The following is a 19,844-nucleotide window of genomic DNA, read 5'->3' as shown; positions in this document are numbered from 1 at the left end:
TGGGGAGAGGGTACTGTTAGATACACTAGCAGATTTGAATGGACTTGACTAACAAATCCGAGCTGAAATCCAGCTAACACTTTATATGCAGTTACAGCAAAGTTTTTTCCTTTTTCTTTTTTTTACTGACCACTAGACCATCTCTTTCCGCACCTGCTTGCTGTGGTGATGCAAAGGCTTAGGATTTATACTCAGGCCTTTAGGCCCCTTTCCACGGGGTGGAATCCATCCAAGCGGATCTCCACACTAATCCCCGTTGAGCAGGCAGATGACAGAGCAGACACAGACACAGCCCACTGTTCTGACCCGATCCGCCAGATGGATGGCGAACATATCACCATCCGTCTGTTTTTAGTGGAGCAGATCGGATGCCAGCGGGTGACATCGAACACATGTCCGATAACATCTGCTGCCCCATAGAGAACAATGGGTGGTCCGATCGGGCCTGCCTGAAAAATGGACAGGCGGAACCCATCGGTTCGCTGGTGTGAAAGGGGCCTTAGGTCAGAAGTCTGATATGCCGAGAAAGATTGGGGAACTACTGAGAACAACATAGTTAGCTGGAACTGGTTAGCATTCTTTAAAACCAAGGAATAGTTCTCATACCTATAGAACACAGTCTAAAAATATCATCCAATGATATTGTGGCAACATACAGTGCCTTGCAAAAGTATTCACCCCCCTTGGCTTTTTACCTATTTTGTTACATTACAGCCTTTAGTTCAATTTTTTTAAATCTGAATTCTATGTGATGGATCAGAACACGATAGTCTAAGTTGGTGAAGTAAAATTAGAAAAATATATACATAATACTATTTTTCAGAAATAAAAAACTGATAATTGGCATGTGCGTATGTAATCCCCCCTTTGTTATGAAGCCCATAAAAAGCTCTGGTGCAACCAATTACCTTCAGAAGTCACATAAAAATATCCAAATCTTTGATGATCCATAGGAGCACCATCAAATCTATCAGAACCAAATGGAAAGAACACCAAAACTCACGGAGCGGGCAAAGAGGGCATTAATCAGAGAGGCAGCACAGAGACCTAAGGAAATCCTGGAGGAGCTGCAGAGTTCCACAGTAGAGACTGGAGTATCTATACATAGGACGACAATAAGTCGTACGCTCCATAGAGTTGGGCTTTATGGCAGAGTGGCCAGAAGAAAGCCATTACTTTCAGCAAAAAGCAAAATGGCACGTTTTGAGTTTGGGTAAAGGCATGTGGGAGACTCCCAAAATGTATGGAGGAAGGTGCTCTGGTCTGATGAGACTAAAATTGAACTTTTTGTCCATCAAAGAAAACGCTATGTCTGGTGCAAACCCAACACATCACATCACCCAAAGAACACCATCACACTGTGAAACATGGTGGTGGCAGCATCATGCTGTGGGGATGTTTTTCAGCAGTCGGGACTGGGAAACTGGTCGGAGTTGAGGGAAAGATGGATGGTGGTAAATACAGGGATATTCTTGAGCAAAACCTGTACCACTCTGTGTGTGATTTGAGGCTAGGATGGAGGTTCACCTTCCAGCAGGACAATGACCACAAACACACTGCTGAAGCAACACTTGAGTGGTTTTAGGGGAAACATGTAAATGTATTGGAATGGCCTAGTCAAAGCCCAGACCTCAATCCAATAGAAAATCTGTGGTCAGACTTAAAGATTGCTGTTCACAAGCGCAAACCATCCAACTTGAAGGAGCTGGAGCAGTTTTGCAAGGAGGAATGGGCAAAAATCCCAGTGGTAAGATGTGGCAAGCTCATAGAGACTTATCCAAAGCGAATTGGAGCTGTGATAGCCGCAAAAGGTGGCTCTACAAAGTATTGACTTTAGGGGGGGTGAATAGTTATGCACATTGACTTTTTCTGTTATTTTGTCCTATTTGTTGTTTGCTTCACAATAAAAAAAAATCTTCAAAGTTGTGGGCATGTTCTGTAAATTAATGATGCAAATCCTCAAACAATCCATGTTAATTCCAGGTTGTGAGGCAACAAAACACGAAAAATGCCAAGGGGGTGAATACTTTTGCAAGGCACTGTGTGCCATTTATATACCTTTTAGTTTGAACCTTTTGGTGAGGGATTGTTAGATTTTAAGTAAGGTCACAAGGCAAATTATGCCTTCTGCAGGAAAAACATAATAAAATGTGCAAGCATGCAAGACAACAGATCATGTGGTTCAGATGGCCAAATATATTACCAATATATCATGGCAAACGTGTTTAATTAATCTGTGTCTAATCTGTAATCTAATACTGTTTGATTCACAGGGGAATGCGACTGTGGCAGCTGCATATGTAAAAAAGCCTATGAAGGAAGTGCTTGTCAATGTCTAAAATCTACTAAAAACTGTAAGAACACCAGAGGAAGCATATGCAGTGGTCGAGGGAAGTGTGAGTGTAACAAATGCACCTGTAAAGATGGTTATATCCCACCATTCTGTGAGACCTGTCCAGGCTGCCCTTCTCAGTGTCCACGTTTTGGGTAGGTGCCGAAGATTATTGCCTTACGATGTCAGTTGAATCTGTAAAACTAACAGTGTCAGTTCTGAAAATACAATATAACATTTTTTGTAACCAATCACATTTTACCTTTTTCAAGTTCAGTGAGACACTTTATCTGGAAGCAGTAGAGAAATGAAGCTGGTTGGTGTGAACTTTAGTTGGTAAAGTGGGGCAGGTATTGACCATAATTCAAATTGTTAATGTTTTGGCCAACCCAGTTGGGGCCAGTCCCTCAAAACTTACAGATGTGAGAAGGCCAAGCCAAAGCTAAGCATGTCTGTCACTTGGTCCTATTTGACTTTCCATTGATCCCAGCAGGGGGTAGATGATGACAACTGTGTTATTGTCCCCTAACCATGCCGGCTTCTACATAGGAATAAAGACAGAATGGAGCTAGGTCAAGAGACAGGCATGTCTGCAGCAGGTTGGATGGTGGATTTCTACCTTTTTAATTTGTTGCATATGCATCGTTGCTCTCCTGCAGCCTGTTTGTAGCCACCTCCTGTCAACACGCATGCACTTCAGCAAATGCTGCATGTCATCTCTTAGGGCCAGTTTCCTGATGATGACAGTTGGGTATGGTGCCTGTGCAATGTGCATGGGCATGGCCGTTTGGAGGATCATGTCACAGGGTGAACAATGCAAGAGCTCAGTTGGGAGACAGAGACAGGGCGCTGTTTCCTTATTAAAGGAAGTGCCTGAACAATGCCCTTTATGACAGGATCACCACACATTATTTAAATGAAAGCTGCAGATTTAAAAATGCTGAAACTTACTTTGCTAGTCATACATTATGGGACAAAGGATGGTATCCTTTAAACAGGTGAATACTAGCTGTATTCAGCTAGGAGTCTAGAAAGCAGTAGCTCATTTGAGTTTCAGCAGGAACCAAAATAGCCAGCTATACATGCCTTTTTATTAACAAAAACTTACAAACTGGCATTGAAGAGGGCCAGAAACAATATTCAGCTCCTGCAGATTTCAGGCCTGGTGCTTCTCCTTTCTCTCCTAAGCAATGGCTTTGTTGGAGATACCTTGGCTGGAGGAGTGGCATCTTTTGTACCTGCATATTGACCACAGATTGGTACTTAAATCGCCAACCCCTGAAAAAATTAAAAGCCAGTAGCTACACATACAGCAGCTGCTGACATTTAATAATAGGACACTTACCTGTCCTGGAGTCCAGCAATGTCGGCACTGCAGCTGATGTTTCTATCAGCTTTTGGGTGCTGCCGCCGACATTGCCAGTAAGGGAACCTGGTAGTGCAGCATTCTGGCTTCACGCCAGGTCCCTACTGCACATGCGCGAGGCACCGCTGCGCTCTCCTACTGGCCCGATGGCAGGGGAAGGAGGAGGGAGGAGGGAACCAAGCTGCTGACGTAATTTGCCATGGTCCAGTCTCCTGGAAGTGGGGACAGGTATCCGATCCCCCACGAAAAGTGCCAAATGTGGCACTGGAGGGGGGGGAGACAAATGAGCGGAAGCTCCACTTTTGGGTGGAACTCCACTTTAAAGTGGATGTAAACCCTCACATATACCCAGTGAAGTGAACAGCCGCAGATGATACACAGGGATGAAACAAATCTCCGCTACATACGTTTTACATGTATATCTGCTGTCTTTCCCTTTCTATATCCTATAGAATTCTTACATCGTGTTAGAATTTTTACTTCCTCATTCTACACTGTGAGCGTAGTCTTGGCCAGTGGCGTCACTAGGGTTGGTGTCCCCCGGAGCGAAAAAAATTGGTGTAACCCCCCTCCACCAACTATAGTCTCCCTTCAGTACAGACACCCCTCCCTCAGTACAGACCCCCCTCCACAAAGTACAGACCCCCCCACTAAGTACAGACCCCCTTTCCTCAGTATAACCCCCCCATTAAGCACAGACCCCCTCCTTCAGTATAGACCTCCCCCCTCAGTGCAGACCCCCCATCAGCATAGACCCCCTCAGTGCAGACCCCCCCATCAGCATAGATCCCCCTCAGTGCAGACCCCCCCTTAATCAGCATAGACACCCCCCAGTGCAGACCCCCCTCCATCAGCATAGATCCCCTCAGTGCAGACCCCCCTCCATCAGCATAGACACCCCCCCCAGTGCAGACCCCACTCCATCAGCGCAGACACCCCCCCTCCATCAGGATAGATCCCCATAGTGCAGACCCCCCTCCATCAGCATAGACCCCTCCATAGACCCCCCCATCAGCATAGACACCCCCACAGTGCAGACTTCCCTCTCCCCTCCCATAGCACCCCCAGTACATGTCCATATATTGTACAGATACAATACATTGTTCAGACCTCAGAACAGCGCGGCATAGGCACAGCTGAGAGAGATGCAGATCAGTGCAGGAATGTGTGGACTGTGTGATGCTACTGCCCACAGGTGTCACCCATCTGGCAGGTGTCACCCGGGTGCGGCCCGCACCCCCGCCCCCCCCCAGCGACGCCACTGGTCTTGGCTTATACTGGGAGACAGCTGATTGGAGCAAAGGCACACACCCCCACTCTACATAGACAGAGACTTGCAGAGCTGTGCTGTGAATAGACAAGTTCTCTGCTAATCTATTTATAGCAACCTCCCTCAACACAAAATAGAGGCTGCTTTTATCTCCCGTTTTAGAGAACTTGTCATAAGTTATCATGCTGATAACAGAGCAACCAAACAGCATAAAGACATGGGAATCAGTGCTTTGGGGAGAGATAAGAAAACTCTACAGATATGTGCCTAGGTCAGAATTCATGAATAGGGTTTACATCCACTTTAAAGTGATTGTAAAGTCTCCTTTTTTTTCTATAAAAATAACAAACATGTTATACTTACTTGCACGGTTGCAGTGGATTTGCACAGAACAGCCCAGATCCTCCTCTTCTCGGGTGCCTCTTCTGTGCTCCTGGCCCCTCCCTCCTGTTGAGTGCCCCCCACAGCAAGCAGCTTGCTATGAGGGGACCCAAGCCGAGCTGCAGCTCCCTGTTTCCATGCAGACACATAGCTGCGGTTCGGCCATACCCCCTCTGTCTGCTGATTGGCTAACTGACTTTGATTGACAGCAGCAGAAGCCAATTGCACCCGGACGGCCGAGACACTCATGGACATCGCTGGATAGAGATGGCTCAGGTAAGTATTAGTGGGGCTGCTGCACACAGAAAGTTTTTTATCTTAATGCAACCCCTTTAACCACTTGACCAAATTTATATCCCCTTCATGACCAGGCCATTTTTTGCAATACGGCACTGCTTTACTTTAACTGATAATTGTGTGGTCATGCAACACTGTACCCAAATAAAATTTATTTCCTTTTTTCCCACAAATAGAGCTTTCTTTTCCTGGCATTTGATCACCCTTGTGTTTTTTTTGTATTTTTTTTGCGTTAAACAATTTAACAATTTACAATTAAAAAAAAAAGAAAAACATTTTTTTTACTTTCTGCTATAAAACATATCAAATCATTTAAAAGAAAATCGAATTTCTTCATAAATGTAGGCCAATATGTATTCTGCTACATATTTTTGGTAAAAAAATCCCAATAATGGTATATTGATTCGATTGTGCAAAAGTTATAGCATCTACACACTATGAGATACAGTGCCTTGAAAAAGTATTCATACCCCTTGAAATTTTCCACATTTTGTCATGTTACAACTAAAAATGTAAACTTATTTTATTGGGATTTTATGTGATAGATCAACACAAAGTGGCACATAATTGTGAAGTGAAAGGAAAGTGCAAAATGGTTTTGAACATTTTTAAATATAAGTAAATATGTGAAAAGTGTGGCGTGCATTTGTATTCAGCCCCCCTGAGTCAATACTTTGTAGAACCACCTTTCGCTGCAATTACAGCTGCAAGTCTTTTTGGGTGTGTCTCTAACAGCTTTGCACATCCAGTGTGAAATTTTTGCCATTCTTCTCTGCAAAATAGCTCAAGCTCTGTCAGATTGGACAGTAAGCTTCTGTGAACAGCAATTTTCAAGTCTTGCCACAGATTCTCAATTGGATTTAGGTCTGGAATTTGACTGGCCATTCACATGAATATGCTTTGATCTAAACCATTCCATTGTAGCTCTGGCTGTATGTTTAGGGTCCTTGTCCTGCTGGAAAATGAACCTCTGCCCCAGTCTCAAGTCTTTTGCAGACTCTAACAGGTTTTCTTCTAATGCCGCGTATACACGAGCGGACTTTACGGCAGACTTTGGCCGGCGGACTTTTCGACGGACTTTATGGCGAACTTTCCGAATGAACGGACTTGCCTACACACAATCCACCAAAGTCCGTCAAATTCGTACGTGATGACGTATGACCAGACTAAAACAAGGAAGTTCATAGCCAGTAGCCAATAGCTGCCCTAGCGTGGCTTTTTGTCCGTCGAACTAGCATACAGACGAGCAGAATTTTCGACTGGACTTGAGTTCAACGGATAGATTTAAAACATGTTTCAAATCTAAGTCAGTCCAACTTTTGAGAAAACAAAGTCCGCTGGAGCCCACACACGATCGAATTGTCCAATGAAATCCCGTCCGCCGGGCAAAGTCTGCCGTAAAGTCCGCTCGTGTGTACGCGGCATAAGATTGCCCTGTATTTGGCTCCATCCATCTTCCCATCAATGCTGACCAGCTTCCCTGCTGAAGAAAAGCATCCTCAGAACATGATGCTGTCACCACCATGTTTCCACCACACATAGCATTTTGCTTTTAGGTTAAAAAGTTACATTTTGGTCTCATCTGACCAGAGCACCTTCTTCCACATGTTTGCTGTGTCCCCCACATGGCTTCTTGAAAACTGCAAAAGGGACTTCTTATGACTTTCTTTTAACAATGGCTTTCTTCTTGCCACTGTTCCATAAAGACCAGATTTGTGGAGTGCACGACTAATAGTTGTCCTGTGGACAGATTCTCACACCTAAGCTGTGGATCTCTGCAGCTCCTCCAGAGTTACCATTGGCCTTTTGGCTGCTTCTCTGATTAACGGTCTCCTTGCCTTTTAGTTTAGGTGGACAGCCAGGTCTTAGTAGGTTTGCAGTTGTGCCATACTCTTTCCATTTTTGGATGATAGATTGAACAATGCTTCGTGAGATGTTCAAAGCTTGGGATATTTTTTTATAACCTAACCCTGCTTTAAAGATTCTCCACTACTTTATTCCTGCCCTGTCTGGTGTGTTCCTTGGCCTTCATGATGCTGTTTGTTCACTAAGGTTCTCTAATAAACCTCTGAGGGCTTCACAGGACAGCTGTATTTATACTGGGATTAAATTATACACAGGAGGACTCTATTTACAAATTAGGTGACTTCTGAAGGCAATTGGTTCCACTAGATTTTAGCTAGGGGTATCAGAGTAAAGGGGCTGAATACAACTGCATGCCACACTTTTCAGATATTTATTTGTAAAAAACTTGGAAAATCATATTCCGTTCATAATATCGTTTTCCTTCCACTTCACAATTATGTGCCACTTTGTGTTGTTCTATCACATAAAATCCCAATAAAATACATTTACATTTTTGGTTGTAACATGACAAAATGTGGAAAATTTCAAGAAGTATGAATACTTTTTCAAGGCACTGTATATACTGGGATTTTCATTTATTTATTTTTATACTAGTAATGGTGGCGATCAGCGACTTATAGTGGGACTCCGATATTGCAACGGACAGTCAGACACTAACTGACACTTTGTGGGAACCAGTGACAATAAGACAGTGATCAGTGCTAAAAATATGCAGTCAGTGTACTAATGACATTGGCCTGGGAAGGGGTTAAACATCTAGGGCGATCAAAGGATTAAATGCTCTCCTTGCAAATCAGCTGGTGCTGGCGGACATCTGTGCTGTGTCTAATCACAGCACAGCCGCGGTGCTGGCCTCCCCTACTAGGTACATTATCCGGTGCAGGAGAGCAGCTCTGCCGCCATATAACTAAGTTATACAGTTGGCAAATGGATATATTCAGCACTGTTTGACTTCTCATACTCTGAGAGTCACATTGTTTCTGGTAAGCTTATACAGTATGTATAACATGACAGAGTGAGCATGTGGTGAAACTAGACATGTGCAATTCGTTCTTTAACTAATTTCGACAAATTCGTTAATTCGGAAATATCCGAATTAACGAAAACCTGTTTAACGAATTTTTCTGAATATTCAAATATACGAAAATTTCTAAATTCGTACATTCGTAAATTTGTACATTTGCACATTCGTTAATTCATACATTCGCACATTCGTAAATTCGTTCATTCGTAAATTCATAAATTTGTACATTCGTACATTTGTAAATTAGTAAATTCGGAAATTTGTAAATTCGGAAATCTGAAATAATAATTAACCACTTGACATCCGCGCTATAGCCGAATGACAGCTACAGCACGGACCTGAATTTCCGGGAGGCCGTCATATGACGCCCTCCCCTGTGCACGTGCCCTGCGCGCGCTGTGATCACCGAGTCACTGAGACTTGGGTGATCACCGATCCGAGTAAGGGCCCGGTCCCGGCCCCTTACCATGTGATCAGCTGTCAGCCAATGACAGCTGATCACATGATCAAAACAAAAGCTCTGTGATCGTTTTTTTTTCTCCTCACGCTGACAGCGCGAGGAGAAAAAAAAGCCGATCACCTGCTTATCAGCAAGAGACATCGGTCCCGAAGAGGAAGAGGCAATTCTGCCTCATATGTGCCACCAGTGCCACCTGCCATTGGTTCCTGACAGTGCCCACAGTGCCCACCAGTGCCACCTATCAATGCCCATGAGTGCCACCTATCAATGCCTACAAGTGCCACCTATCAATGCCCACAAGTGCCACCTATCAATGCCTACAAGTGCCACCTATCAATGCCTACAAGTGCCACCTATCAATGCCCACAAGTGCCACCTATCAATGCCCACCAGTGGTGCCAATCAGTGCCAAATAGCAGTGCTGCCTATCAGTTAACCGATCAGTGCCCATTAATTGCCACCCATCAGTGCCCATCACTGCCACCCATCAGTGCCCATCACTGCCACCTATCGGTGCCAATCAGTGCCGCCTCATCAGCGTACATCAATGAAGGAGAAAAATTACCTTTTTTAAAATTTTATAACAAAATATAAGAAAAAAAATTTTTTTTTTTTTTAATTTTAAAATTTTACAGTTTTAAAAAAATAAATAAAAACCGCAAAGGTGATCAAATACCACCAAAAGAAAGCTCTATTTGTGGGGAATAAATGATAAAAATTTTTTTTGGGTACAGTGTTGTATGACCCCGCAATTGTCATTCAAAGTGCGTCAGCGCTGAAAGCTGAAAATTGGTCTGGATAGGAGGGGGGTTTAAGTGCCCAGTAAGCAAGTGGTTAACTAACAATAACTTACCTATTACTAACTATTAAATTATAGGTATTCTAATTTCCTTTCAAATTTGGCTGTTAGTGAACGTAATAAATACAAATTTATCCGAAATAACGAATGCCGTATCCAAGCGTATGGAGGGTAATTAATTAATAATAATAAATAATAATAAAAAGTTTTTATTATTATTATTGTTATTATTTATTATTAATTTGTTCTGTTCCATTTGTTTAGATGCGGCATTCATTATTTCAGATAATTCCTAACTTCGGATAAATTTGTATTCGTTACGTTCACTAACAGCCAAATTTGAAAGGAAATTACAATACCTATAAATTAATAGTTAGTTACTATTTCAGATTTTCTAATTTTCGGGTTTTCGGATTTTCGAATTGCGAATTTCCGAATTTTCTAATTTACGAATGTACGAATTTCCGAATATACAGATTTTCTAATCTATGAATGTATGAATTTACAAATGTACAAATGTGCGAATGTACGAATGTATGAATTTACAAATTTACTAATTGCGATCATAAAGAATGACCCAAAAAACGAAAAAAAAACAACAAAAAAACGAATGAAACGAAAACGAACACATTTTTTGGCAGTGCACATGTCTAGGTGAAACACATATGAAGATTTTGAGCACTAATTATCGTAGCTGCAAGATTGATTTTCACCAATTCACAGGCTTTCCATTTTACTGTGATACACATTGGTTTATATTTTGTCCTTTTGTGGAATAGTATTGGTACACACATCAGTTTACAGTGTTTTTTTTTTTGGTTTCCTGTTTATACCAATAATATCCAATTTTTCACATTTACGTCACTCTAATGTAGTGTGGCATGCATAGGTGTGCGCAGACCATGGCATTAGGGTGTGTACCCAAAGCTCAAACACACACACGTGTGTGTGTAATATATATATATATATATATATATATATATATATATATATATATAATCAGTAGAGCAGTGGAAGGTGTCAGTAGGGATGAGATTGATGTCAGTAGTTTATTTTTATTTTTTTTTTATCATAACTTTTTTTAACAATTTTTCTATTTTTTACAATTTTATTTAATAATATTTTTCTTCTTATTATTATTATTTTTATATATACAATTTTTTAGGAGCTCCATTGGGGGGCTTTGGTTTGATATCAGAGGTCTAAACAGACCCCTGATATCTCACTTTTAAGACAGAGATTCCTCAGTCCCTTCTTCTGCAGCCAAACAGCAGGGGGAATCTGTGCAGCACAGCATGATTAGGGTGTGCCCAGGCACACCTGGCACACCCTGTGCGCACGCCTATGGTGGCATGATTTCATTAATAAGACCTAGTGGTATTACCTAACTGCAGTAGAGTAAGCTCAGGTCACCAAGCTGGTTGTGTGCTCTGGCAGGGATCTGTAATTCTCAGGAATGAATGGACAAATCCTTTAGCAGATAAAATAGCTCCCATATATGTTTGTCTTTTGTGTGTTAGCTTTTTGAATACAATGAAACTGAATTCTGAGCAAAGGATTAAAAAAAAATAGTATTTGTCTTTTTTTTTTTTTATTTTGTAAACCAGACCTTGTGTTGAATGCTATATAAAGCAAGGGGAACAGAGCTCCAAGAACTGTACACATGCTTGCCCTGGTGTAACAGCCGAAAAAGTGGAACAGCTATCAGAAGAGGCATTCTGCAGGGAGAAGGATTCAGACAACTGCTGGATGCAGTATGTATTACATGAAAAAGATGGGGAAGAGCAATACACCATAAAATATACCTTAAAAAGAGGTAAGCAGCAACAGAAGACATTTGATTGAGTGCAGAATCATACTAGTGGGGATTGCATAATTTACAGTAGGTCTGTGTCCACTTGCATCTCACCTACATCTTTCTCCAGCCCCTAGGTAGGATTTGCCCCCTTCCTGACCAGGCCATTTTTTGCGATACGGCACTGCGTCACTTTAACTGACAATTGCGTGGTTGTGCGACGTTGTACCCAAACAAAATGTATGTCCTTCTTTTCCCACAAATAGAGCTTTCTTTTGCTGGTATTTGATCAACTCTGCGGCTTTTATTTTTTGCGCTATAAACAAAAAAAGACCGACAATTTTGAGATAGAAAAAACAATGTTTTGTACTTTTTGCTATAATAAATATCCAAAAAAAATTCAAAAACAAATTTCTTCATCAGTTTAGGGCGATATGTATTCTTCTACATAATTTTTGATAAAAAAATCGCAATCTTTTGTGGGAAAAAAAATCGCAATAAGCGTATATTGATTGGTTTACACAAAAGTTATAGCGTCTACAAAATAGGGGATATATTTATGGCATTTTTATTATTGTTATTTTTTTTTTACTAGTAATGGCGGTGATCTGCGACTTTTATCGGAACTGAGACGTTGCAGCAGACAGATCGGACACTTTTGACACTTTTTTGGGACCATTGACATTTATACAGCGATCAGTGCTATAAATAGCCACTGATTACTGTATAAATGTCACTGGCAGGGAAGGGGTTAACACTAGGGGCGATCAAGGGGTTAAATGTGTTCCCTATGTGTGTTCTAACTGTGGGGAGAATGTGGCTGACTAGAGGAGGAGAGAGATTGTGTGTTCCTATTTGGTAGGAACACACAATCTGTTTCCTCTCCCCTGCTGACAGAACTGGGATTTGTGTGTTTACACACACAGATTCCGGTTCTCGCTCTGTCACAAGTGATCGTGGGTGCCCAGCGGTCATCGCGCCCACAGGGCACGCGCATCGCCTCCGGGGACACGCTGCGGGTGGCTCCCATGCGCACCGGCTACAGCGTCTTAAAGAGCCAACATACAGCTACGACGGCTCGCGCAGCAGTGCCAGTCTGCCGCAGTATAACTGCGGCGGCTGGTCGGGAAGGGGTTAATAGGTGTAAGGTGTACACTGTAAGCAGGGGACAATTATTTTTGTCTGTTGTGAACTGAGCTTACTTCAAATAAAATATAACACAAATTAAAACTTTTTTTTTACTTTTGGAAAGAGTGCATAGGATTCCGTTTCTTTTGCTGTCTTCCCATTGGGAGAAGCTAGCCTCACTGTATATGTCTTGGTGACAAGTGTAACAAGGAGAGAAAATAGGAAATCCATTCTATGCATGAAGGTAAAAAACCTTATGTGTGCAGCAGCGCCCCCGGCTACCCCTAATACTTGAGCTCCACCTCAATCCAGCGATGTGCATGAGAGCCTTGGTTTTCTCAGGTCTCTTCCTCCTCATTGATTGATATTGGTCAACATTGGCTCCCGCTACTGTCAGTCATAGCCAGTGAGCCAATGAGAAGAGAGTGGGAGTGGGGCTGAGCCACGCTCTGTGCGTGAATGGACACATGGAGCAGTGGCTCGGGAGCGAGCCTGCTCAGATGCCCCCATAGCAAATTGCTTGCTATGGGGGCAAGAGGGAGAGGCCTGGAGCGCCAGCCTGGGACCTGAGGAGAGGTGTATAGGGGCTGCTCTGTGCAAAACCATTGCACAGAGCAGGTAAGTATAACATGTTTGTTTTTTTTTTATTAACCAAACCTTTAATATCACTTTAGTTTTTATCAGGACAGGAAACGGAGATAAATCTTCCAATGAGGTTCCCTGTCCTGGTGAGAGCTATCAGAAGTGCTATTTCTTCACCTTTTAAGATTTCCATTTATATCCTGTTGTGAGTCTAGAGACAGAAAGTAAAAGAGCTCCCTGCAGTCGGATCTATTCTACATTACTGATATACAATGTCTTGTTCCACTCTGTCTCTATGTGAGGAGGTGTCCATATACTGTAGAAGAGAAGAGCTTTGCTTGCTCTGGTCAAAGCTGCACCCCTAATGACTGGTGATCTGATGATGTGCGAGGTAATATTTACAAACCAAAATCAGAGGGACAGAAAGCACAGATCCACAGAATGCATATAGCAGAAGCAAAAATATGCACGCATTGCAGGTCCTCAAGTACAGATTCCTCTCCAGCAAGGAAAACCGTGACCAGCACAGTACTAACATCACAAAATCTCAATCCAAATCTTGTGAGTCTAGCAGTAATGCTTCTCACACAACTCATACACAGCTAAGAGGCTGTAGGCACAGGATTGCCTAGGCATACTCTTTTGGAAGAAAGTGTACTGCTGTTTTTCCAAGAGGAATTGAAGACAAAAGATACATGTTTTAGGGTATTGCTTAGACACAACTGTCTTGTTGAGATGTTCCCTATAAGAGAGTACATCTTTACTTGAGTTCAGGTCCACTTTAGCACATTTCTTATCACTTGCCCTACTTAACTATACTTAAAAGAGAAGTATGGCCAAAGCTTTTTTGGTCAACCAACAGCAGGCTTTAGCCCGCTGTCGACTAAATCTGGGTCACAGGAGTGCAAAAGGAAGTGCACTTCTGTGACCCTTCTTGTGGGTCACAGAAGTGCACTTCCTTTTGCACTCCTGTGACCCAGATTTAGCCGACAGCGGGCTAAAGTCTGCTGTTGGTTGATGACACAGAGCTGGTCCAGGCTCTGGAAGGATCCTGACAACAATGTCGGGACTCATGCAGATGCCAGACCGGCAGCTGGCTCAGCCTCTCAGCATGCCACTGAGAGCCTGGGCCAGCCACTCCCTCCCCCTCCACAGCCTGGTGCTCCAGTGAGAGCTGCAGGGGCAGAGCAGAGAGCTGGGGACTGACAGTCACCACTCTCTGCTCAGTGAAGACCAAGAACTGAGCAATCAGTGGTCATGTGATTGCTCAGCCATACAAGGGAGTATGTGTGTTTTTTTTTGTTTTGTTTTTTTTTGGGGGGGGGGGGGGGGGGGTGGTTAATCCTGCAGTTCTCCATTAATGTACACATTTTTTCATTTTTTCCCTGTCTGTCACATAGGGAAATCTGTCAATAATTTCCAGAATAAATAACTGTAGGGCGAACGGTGCTGCAACTGGTGAAAAGAGTCACGCAACTCTCTGTAGACCAAGCAACATTATCCCATCTAATGTCAGAGCTGTCACCAGACATTGACCATATGGGGACATTGTAATGTTAGATGAGTGAGAAGTGAGCATCTACACAATGAAAAATACAGGAAATACTATATGTACTGTATAGTTCATCCTGATTTAAAGAATATATTTCCCAGTGTAATAAATCACTAGTATACATTGTAAGGTTAATCACTACAACAAGTAAGTAAAAGTAGACAAGAAGAATCTGGTCGGCCACACATCTAATAAAATCACCTTTATTTAGACATATTCAAAAAAGACTCTACACACTACATTCAAGAGAACATAGCACTCCATCTAATGCATTTCACGCTAACATCGGCGCTTAGTCATAGCTGATACTAAAATTTTTACATATATATATATATATATATATATATATATATATACATACACAGTATCTCACAAAAGTGGGTACATCCCCCCACATTTTTGTAAATATTTTATTATATATTTTCATGTGACAACACTGAAGAAATTACACTTTGCTACAATGTAAAGTAGTGAGTGTACAGCTTGTGTAAGAGTGTAAATTTGCTGTCCCAGCCATTAATGTCTAAACCGCTGGCAAGAAAAGTGAGTACACCCCTAAGTGAAAATGTTCAAATTGGGCCCAATTAGCCATTTTTCCTCTCCAGTGTCATGTGACTCGTTAGTGTTACAAGGTCTCAGGTGTGAATGGGGAGCAGGTGTGTTAAATTTGGTGTTATCGCTCTCACACTCTCATACTGGTCACTGGAAGTTCAACATGGCACCTCATGGCGAAAAACTCTCTGAGGATCTGTAAAAAAGAATTGTTGCTCTACATAAAGGTGGCCTAGGCTATAAGAAGATTGCCAAGACCCTGAAACTGAGCTGCAGCATGGTGGCCAAGACCATACAGCGGTTTAACAGGACAGGTTCCAGTCAGAACAGGTGCTCGGCGTCATATCCAGAGGTTGTCTTTGGGAAATAGACGTATGAGTGCTGCCAGCATTGCTGCAGAGGTTGAAGGGGTGGGGGTCAGCCTGTCAGTACTCAGACCATATGCCTCACACTGTATCAAATTGGTTTGCATGGCTGTCGTCCCAGAAGGAATATGATGCACAAGAAAGCCTGCACACAGTTTTCTGATAACTATCAGACTAAGGACATGGATTACTGGAACCATGTCCTGTGGTCTGATGAGACCAAGATAAACGTATTTGGTTCAGATGGTGTCAAGCATGTGTGGCGGCAACCAGGTTAGGAGTACAAAGACAAGTGTGTCTTGTCTACAGTCAAGCATGGTCATGGGAGTGTCATGATCTGGGGCTGCATGAGTGCTACCAGCACTGGGGAGCTACAGTTCATTGAGGGAACTATGAATGCCAACATGTACTTTGACATACTGAAGCAGAGCATGATCCCCTCCCTTCGAAGACTGGGCCGCAGGGCAGTATTCCAGCATAAAAATGACCCCAAACACACCTCCAAGACGACCACTGCCTTGCTAAAGAAGCTGAGGGTAAAGGTGTTGGACTGGCACAAGCATGTCTCCAGACCTAAACCCTATTGAGCATCTGTGGGGCTTCCTCGAATGGAAGGTGGAGGAGCGCAAGGTATCTAACATCCACCAGCTCCGTGATGTCGTCATGGAGGAGCGGAAGAGGACTCCAGTGCCAACCTGTGAAGGTCTGGTGAACTCCATGCTAAAGAGGGTTAAGGCAGTGCTGGAAAATAATGGTGGTCACACAAAATATTGACACTTTGGGCCCAATTTGGAGATTTTAAACTTAGGGGTGTACTCGTTGCCAGCAGTTTAGACATTAATGGCTGTGTGTTGAGTTATTTTGAGGGGAGAGCAAATTTACACTGTTTATACAGGCTGTATACTCACTCCTTTACTTGTAGCAAAGTGTCAATTTTTCAGTGTTGTCACATTAAAAGATATAATAAATATTTACAAAAATCTGAGGGTGTACTTATTTTTGAACAGAGGGCGCCCTCTGTTGAAGTCAGGATATGACGAAACGCATCAGAGCGTGGCCTACACGACGCCGGAAGTGACATTTGCACTCCACCACAGCCTGACTCATAACCAGGAAGTAGAGATCGCTCCTTGGGAAGCTGAGCCGGCTGACGTCTGTTATGGTGAAGTGCACGGTTTAAATGCTTCCTCCAATGTGCTCTGTTGATTGCAGTGTTGATGTACGTATATTTATTGAAGGGGGGTTCTTTGTGTGATGTGATGGGCTTTTAATCAATAAATAGGATTACGCTATGTGCGCTTTTCTTTTGTTGTTGGGTTATTTCTGAGCTCTGATCATCTGTGAATCCTCCGGAGGGGTGCTGGCAGTGGCTTGTGGCTTGGATGTTTCTTTCCTTGGAGGCTCATTATTACTTAGTTCTGGTGAGTTTAACCCCCTGAGGGGAGTGTGTTCTCACATGGTGGAATTGGATTGACCGGTGGAAGGTGCACACTGAGTTTCTATACTATGATCACCTATGAACACTTTCTGAACTACTTTTCGAACTACCCACCACTCTCAAAGGACTTTTTTTGTGAAGTTGGCCACATGTATATTTATTTTAGCTCAACTTTAGCGCTGTTTTGAGTGTGATATTATAATCTTATCTGCTGATTATTGTATACCACTATTTATTATGATTTATCTTTATTTTTAAACGGCTGCGTCTGCATTATTTTGATTTTACACCTTTTGTACCTATTGTGTCAGCAAATTGGTGTTATTTGTATTCTATCTTCAGTATATTCCTGCTTCAGAACAGCATCTTTCCCTGGCGCTGAGTGGTGTACTTTTGGGCCCGTAAGAACACCTTTTTTACAGATCATACTATGTATCAATTTCCATCCACACAAATATTTATTGCTGGAATTCCCTTTAACCTCAGGCTAAAACTGCCTGCTTGGAAATATAACGTGTGGATGCAGAGGTATACTTTTATTTTCATTAGTATTGTTCTAATAAAATTTCTGTGAAAAAGGCTGTGGGTGAATTGAGAAGAGGGCATTATTATACATGATCCCTTTCTGTCTACCTAATCTACTGACTGAATAGCATTTTATTAAGCACCTTATTATACCACCTAAATTCTATCCTATGCATTAGATTAAAGTGTAACTAAAGTTTTTGAGAGTGGAGAGGGATTAGATCAGTTAGGTTTTTATTCCTGTCTGTGCCCGTTAGGGAGATTCACCCTCTCTGTTTGTCTTGTTTACCATTATCATTGAAAGTAAAAGTAAAAAAAAAAAAAAATCCCAAATTTTGGGTAGTCCCCAGAAAAATAATAGTGGGGAAATCTTCCAATGGGGACACTAGTTCCGGTGACCTGGGGGTCCCCAAGGAATTCCTTTAATTTGCAGGAATTTCCTCTTACTTCCTGTTTGGCTATGGGACAGGAAGTAAGGTGAAGTGAAATAATCCCAGATTGTAAAAAAAAAAAAAAACTGACAGGGGTTATAACTCTCCCTTGCTCTATCCAAAATGAAAAAAAAGTCTATAATTCTACTTTAATAATCAAACTAAATCAGTCTCAGCTTGGCAAACCGTAACCAGCCATAAAAACGCAAATACATCTAATATTCATAAAAAGCCTAAGACAGCTACTATTTTGGGTTTATCCGGCATCAATTGCCGTAATAAGAATAACTGAAGTAAATATTGCCAGCAGTAGGGATGAAAGGCTTGTATACAGGAGTAAACAAGACATTTAAAGGATTGAACAGGTGATATCTTTTATCCATGTAGACGATTTAAAAAAGATCTATGGTCACAGCATAGACTTTCATTTTTTAATATCACCATTGAAATAGCAATAAAAACAATATGTATATTTGACAATCCAATATAAAATTACTTAAAACACCGCCATTCATGTTGGGATTGTTGCTTACCTGCTGGCCATCTGTTTCCACAACTTCCTGGATTCCTTGCATGCTTTGCAGCTTCTCCTCTGCGGTTTACTTTCCGTTTATACTGACTACATATCCCATAGTACATGGCTGCCTGCAAGCAGTCATTTTTGTTTTGACTCTGCCACCTGACACTCCTCCTCTCAGTAAGTCTGTATTTCAGATGACAGGCTCTGTGAAATATGTGACACAGCTGTCCACACACAGTGAATACATGTCACAGAATTCAAGGAAGTAAATGTGTGGGGATCTTCACAAAGTAAGTTTAAAAATTTCAAGATTGTTCAGATTAATTTGAGTCAGCTAGAAATAATTCAAATACCATGTGGAAATGAATATATGGTTTTACAATTTGACCACAGATGCACGTTAAAGTGGGATATGAAAATTTTTGACCATAAGGGTCTCATAGGTTTGAAATTTTTTTTTGGGATAGACAGCGTTTACCCACACTGAAGAAAGGAACTAAATAGATTTATGAGCTGAACACATTACAACCAGGCGGTCTGAATGTTGACATTTTAACTTGTTCATTTTACAGGAAGGAGAGGAAGAGTCCATATAAGCTACTTTCTATCTAGCTGATATTTATGTGGCCACCATAGCCAACTGAACATATTAGAAACTGTATGAGGTTTGATAAAGAGGCGTGTACTGTAAATAAACCCTGAGAGCATTGTGCATTTGCTCACTCCTGATGACTAAACGCGTTGGAAAGGGAAAAGCTCTATGATATCACCACACAAAGGTGGTGATGCAAAGGTGGCCACACGCACTAATACAGGATTAAGGAAGTTATGTGGCAGCCTATACAAAAGTTAATGCGGATTGTTCCTAGTGCTGGCTGAAGCACTGCCTTATTGAGTATATTGTTTTATTCTTTGGGATTTTAAATAAAGCTATGGTTTTACGGTATGAGTTTTTTCTCTCTGTGTTTTCTCTGAATGTGATATTTTGGGTAATTAAAGGACCTGAAGCTCTGTGTACTGGGGATTAATATGTCAGTGCTGTTTGACCACTTTTATACAAGACGTCAGACAAATCTGGTGAGTGAATTGATTCACATGGGATTTTTCACACTATTGCACAAAAAGGTGGGATATATATAATAGTCACTGACAGATTATAAG

The 19,844-nt window shown here is 42.0% G+C and overlaps 1 protein-coding gene across 4 annotated transcripts in view; it reads left to right on the top strand.

The window, feature by feature from the left end:
• The window catches only part of ITGB2 (integrin subunit beta 2), a 205,851-nt gene that overhangs the window by 155,579 nt on the left and 30,428 nt on the right, over positions 1-19,844 (top strand). For all 4 annotated transcript variants that reach the window (XM_073633476.1, XM_073633477.1, XM_073633474.1 and 1 more), the window contains 2 exons: positions 2,274-2,487; positions 11,403-11,611. In XM_073633476.1, coding sequence (XP_073489577.1) covers positions 2,274-2,487; positions 11,403-11,611 — 423 coding nt within the window. The remainder of the gene's footprint in view (positions 1-2,273; positions 2,488-11,402; positions 11,612-19,844) is intronic.

Source organism: Aquarana catesbeiana, linkage group LG06, assembly GCF_042186555.1.
Source record: "Aquarana catesbeiana isolate 2022-GZ linkage group LG06, ASM4218655v1, whole genome shotgun sequence".
Taxonomy (NCBI): Eukaryota; Metazoa; Chordata; class Amphibia; order Anura; family Ranidae; genus Aquarana; species Aquarana catesbeiana.
The sequence above is the reverse complement of the archived record's forward strand: the minus strand, read 5'-3'. Positions and strand labels throughout refer to the sequence as shown.